The sequence below is a fragment of the Corvus cornix genome, chromosome 1, assembly GCF_000738735.6.
Source record: "Corvus cornix cornix isolate S_Up_H32 chromosome 1, ASM73873v5, whole genome shotgun sequence".
NCBI lineage: Eukaryota > Metazoa > Chordata > Aves > Passeriformes > Corvidae > Corvus > Corvus cornix.
The window spans coordinates 104812219-104816716 of NC_046332.1; the positions used below are offsets into that span (position 1 = coordinate 104812219).

At 48.1% G+C, this 4498-nt stretch overlaps 1 protein-coding gene across 2 annotated transcripts; it reads left to right on the forward strand.

Moving 5' to 3' along the window:
• Positions 1-458: 458 nt before the first annotated feature.
• Positions 459-3205, forward strand: SAT1 (spermidine/spermine N1-acetyltransferase 1). Of its 2 annotated transcripts, none has more exons than XM_039551633.1 (6): positions 459-731; positions 842-893; positions 978-1061; positions 2222-2347; positions 2434-2474; positions 2693-3205. In XM_039551633.1, the coding sequence occupies exons 1-6, from the start codon at positions 666-668 to the stop codon at positions 2861-2863; spliced, it is 540 nt and encodes a 179-aa protein (XP_039407567.1). In that variant the 5' UTR covers positions 459-665; the 3' UTR covers positions 2864-3205. The 2 variants fall into 2 exon arrangements, with proteins under 2 accessions (XP_039407567.1, XP_010392806.2); XM_010394504.2 differs by having other exon boundaries at positions 460-731; positions 2246-2347.
• The last annotated feature ends 1293 nt before the right edge of the window (positions 3206-4498 follow it).

Consider the following 4498-nt stretch of genomic DNA (forward strand, 5'->3'; position numbering starts at 1 on the left):
CGCGGTGCACGAAGTGCCCCCAGTGCCGCTCTGCGGCAAGGGCGGCGCCACGGCTCCTAACACAGTACCCGCGCAGGGAGAGCCCCGAGCCGAGGGTAATGTCGGGCCCGGTTCTCGGGGTCCCGCGGCAGTCGGTGCCGGGAGAGGCGGTACCGGGGGTCCCTGAGGGGGGGTCCCTGAGGAGGGGGGTCCCTGAGGGCCGCTCCCTGAGGGCCGCTCCCGCCGCCCCGCCGGCGCCGCGCAGGGAGAGCAGGCGGGGTCTCGCCCCTCTCCGCCAGGGGGCGCCCCGCGCGGGAGGGGGAGGGAGAGTCACGAGACGGCCGCAGCTGTTGCTGGCAGGCCCGGGCAGGATTCCGGGGAGGGGCGCGGCCATTGGCTGAGGGCGAGCACGAGGGGCGCTCCTATTGGCTGGTGGGCGGGGAGGCGGGGCGAGAACGTCTATAAATGAGGCGGCCGAGCTGAGTAAGCCGCACTCTCCGAGCCGGGGAAGGAGCGGTAGCGAGTTGGGACCGCCAGCAGCCGAACGCCGCCGGGACATGCTCGCAGCCTGACTGACCGCAGGTGGCCGCCGCGCCCGGGACACGAATGAAGAAGCAGCTTCTCCTCCTGTTCACACACCGGGGACTCGTCAGCCGAGGGGGCCGCAGGGGGAAGCGTCGCCGAAAATGGCCTCGTTCAGTATCCGCGCCGCGCGTCCCGAGGACTGTCCCGACCTGCTGCGACTGATCAAGGTGCGGGCGGGGTGCGGGGGATCAGCGCTGCCCGCTGCCGGAGCAAAACAAGCTGTTGCGCAAGGGCGGGGGGGCGGAGAGAGGCTGCTCACAATCTCCTTCTCTTCCAGGAACTGGCGAAATACGAGGACATGGAGGACCAAGTGGTCCTAACTGAGAAAGGTACGGAGGCTGCAAGAGCTCACCCGGTTGGCGGCTGAGTGACAGCGCCTGTGGCTCAGCTGCGCGTGTATTCTGCTTTTCCAGAGCTGCTTGAGGATGGTTTTGGCGAGCACCCTTTCTACCATTGTCTGGTTGCAGAAGTGCCGAAAGACCAGTGGTCGTCTGGAGGTGAGACTTCCTGATACTTATTTTTGGACGCTAAGTACACAGAAGCATCATTTGCTTAATATAAATGATTGTAGATAAGGTTCCACCAGTGGACTGGGGTAGGAGGAGTAGGTTGACTGCTAAAATTCAGTAATGTACACTGATACTCTGCTGAAGTGGTTGCTAATCCTGGAAGCATGGGAGATCAGGTATAACATAATGTGCTTGACTCCAATTAATTAAATGGCTTTTCTTATTTGACCCTGACTTACCTTTATGTAATTCTATTGAATCACATTTTTTTCTTTAATTTGTCCCCAATCTTCAGGTTACAGTCTCTAGCTTCGCCATGTACATGGCCCTTCTGTGTACATGGATGGGCGGGGAGGTAACTAAAAGATCCGTTACACAATAAAGTAGATGATCATAATAAGAGGTAAGGTCTACAGGGACAAGTGCTATTCCCAAACCTTTACCAAAGACACAGTAGATGACAGAAACCTGTTTGCACGCTTCTCTTACAGTATGTGCAGAGTGTTATGGCAGATGTAGTTAAAATACTCAGGGTTTGTTTGAGTGGGCTGTTGTTGGAAGAGTTGGTTTTTCTTCTCTCTTGAGCCACAGAGTTAAAATTGAAGCTGTAGCTTTGCTTCCCTTGACTTCATGGTGTTGAAGGTAAAGAAAACAGCGTGATGCTCTCAGTGGAAGCATAAGTGGAAGTGCTTGAAACGCTGCTGTAAAGGTGGCCTGTAAATAGGCCTTCTGGCACAGTAGTTACTGAGGAATGTACACAGAAAGATCAGTGTTCCTCAGGGTTTGACAGACTATTCCTAAGGAAGCAGAGCTGGGGCAATCATCCAGATTGTGAGCTGCTGTGTGAAGTTCTTACTTGTATTCCAGACTGGAAATTAATCAGTAATTAATCAGGTGTGCATTATTTTGTGGAAAAAAAGCTGTGTTAACACTTACTATGATTTTGAGGATTTCAGGGTATGGACAGGGCAATCTTTTTTTACTAGGTTGATACAAATTTGTCAGAACTTGTATTTTCAATTGTGTGTTTACTTGCAAGCTTCATTTTTAATTGTAACCTAGTATCAAATGTCTGCATGTACCAGAGAATCTGTATGTTTAAACATGCATGTAAGACCTAATATTTTTGCCTTTTAAATTCTGACTAGCTGAAGTTACACCGTTTGTTTCAGAAACATGTGTCGTGGGCTTTGCCATGTATTACTTCACTTATGATCCATGGATTGGAAAACTGCTGTACCTTGAAGATTTTTATGTGATGGCTGAGTACAGAGGTACCTATTGCAGAATTAGATGAGTTGCTACCCATAGGGCTTCTGTAGATTTAAAACTTAAGTTTCTTGTTTTTTGGTTTTTTTAGGACTTGGTATTGGGTCAGAGATTCTGAAGAACTTGAGTCAGGTATGTCAAAGTTCTAAGTCTAAACAAGAATTAAAGGAGGTGGCAGGACTCTAGATGGCTTAAAACATTGCCTGGAGTCTGGTAGACTTTGAGAAATGCTGCAGTGGCTGCTGGAATGAACTCAATGACTTGTGGTGATACACAGCTGCTGAGTAATGTGGCTGGTTGTCCCTGGGGCTCTCTTGGGGGGCTGTGACCGTGTGGCGTTGGCTTTGCAGGTGGCTGTGAAGTGCCGCTGCAGCAGCATGCACTTCCTCGTCGCGGAGTGGAATGAACCCTCCATCAGGTTCTACAAGAGAAGGGGCGCCTCGGATCTGTCCACTGAGGAGGGCTGGAGGCTCTTCAAGATTGACAAAGAGTATCTCTTGAAGATGGCAGCAGAAGAGTGAGAGATTATTCCAGCAAATAATTTGTTTCTGTGAATATATGTGCTCTCTGAATAAACTCCTTGCTTTCTGTGTATGTACAGTCTGTAGTGGAATAAAGTAGTGTGGATGCTAATAATGACAGCGCAGGTGTGGTCATAGAGTAATTGGTACTGTGATCTGGAGTTGAGGCATCTGTGAAGTTCAGTATGTGCTTGTGTGCATCCTTTACCAGTGTGGGCTTGTAATCCTTGTATATGGAAACTTCATTCTTGTAAGTGTCATTGAAATGTGTACAATGTACACACTGGTAGGGTTTGTTTTAATTATTGCCTTTTGTAAAAATAAAATAGTGTTTTCACTTCATGGCCATAGTTTTGACTTTTCATTTTCACATAAAGTTTTCTGTCAAATAATACACAAATTAATAAAAGACTCAATTTACTTCAACCTTCTCACAAGTGAAATGATTTACCATGGTCCCAGTGCACTTGTGTGCCTGTGGGACATGGCAAGGTTCTGAGCACCTGAGTATTGGAAAGGGTTTGATATCAACCCCTGCTTCCTGTGTGGTGTGGGGCATCCTGGCTTGTGACATACATTTTTAGGTGCAGTTGGAGTCCCTAAATTAGGTTTCTGCTCTCTGGACAGCTGTTCCAGAAAGTCTGGAGCTTGGGACTTCCAGTTACCTGCAGAGCACCTCAGTTGGAAGGGCATAGCCTTGAAGGGAAAGATGCATCCTGGTGTGATTTCAAAGCCTAAGTAACAAAAAGTGGGTTTGACTGGTTGCACGGAATGAAAGTATATTTACAAACTACACAAAAAGCTCTATTATGTGATTCTTAAAGCACCAAAATTGCGTGCTTCTGGTGGCTTCTGTTTCTGTACCTGATACCAGGTCTGGTTCAGCATTTCTGCTGAGCTTCAGTGGCTGTGTTGAGCTGTAAGAGGGAAACCATCCCTGTGTGTTTACGCCTTTGCACAGCAATAGGTGAAAACAATGCTGCTCATCAATTTTGAGTTGTCTTTGAAACAAATTAACAACTTCACAGTACTGTATTTGCCCTTCTCATAAGTTGATGGTGAAAGTGGATGCATGCAAGCTTTCTGCTGCTCTCCTCTTGCTCTCTGGTAACCCTGCAATAAAAGGATTTTTTTGGCCAGCACTACTTTCACTTCAAAGGAAGGGAAGAGACTTAGCTGCATTGTAACATAAACTGGTTTAATTAAACAAGGTTTTAATCCTGCTGGTCACTGCATAAATCATGGATTGCATGGAAGATGTTTCCTCATCCTAGAGAGTAGTGGGAAGTGGCTGCTTCAGCAGTGGGAAATGCTGAACTGATTTTAAGATTAAGGTATCACTACCTAGGGCAAAGAGAGAGCTGTGTGTGAAACTATTCTTATTTTCTGTTTTGTTTTTAGCTGATGTGTAGTCAGCAGTGTGTCAGCTTTGCCCAGGTATGAGGTTTGGTTGTCAGCTGTTGCTTCAAGAATGAGAGCACTAATAAAAAATACAGGAGCTCTTGGAAGAGAGCAGAAGGTAGCTCTTCCTTGGGGGTATTGGTGGACAAGGAGCTCAACAGTGTCTTGGCAATGTGCACTCACAGCCCAGAAAACCAACCCTGAGGACTGCATCCAAAGCACCATGGGCAGCAG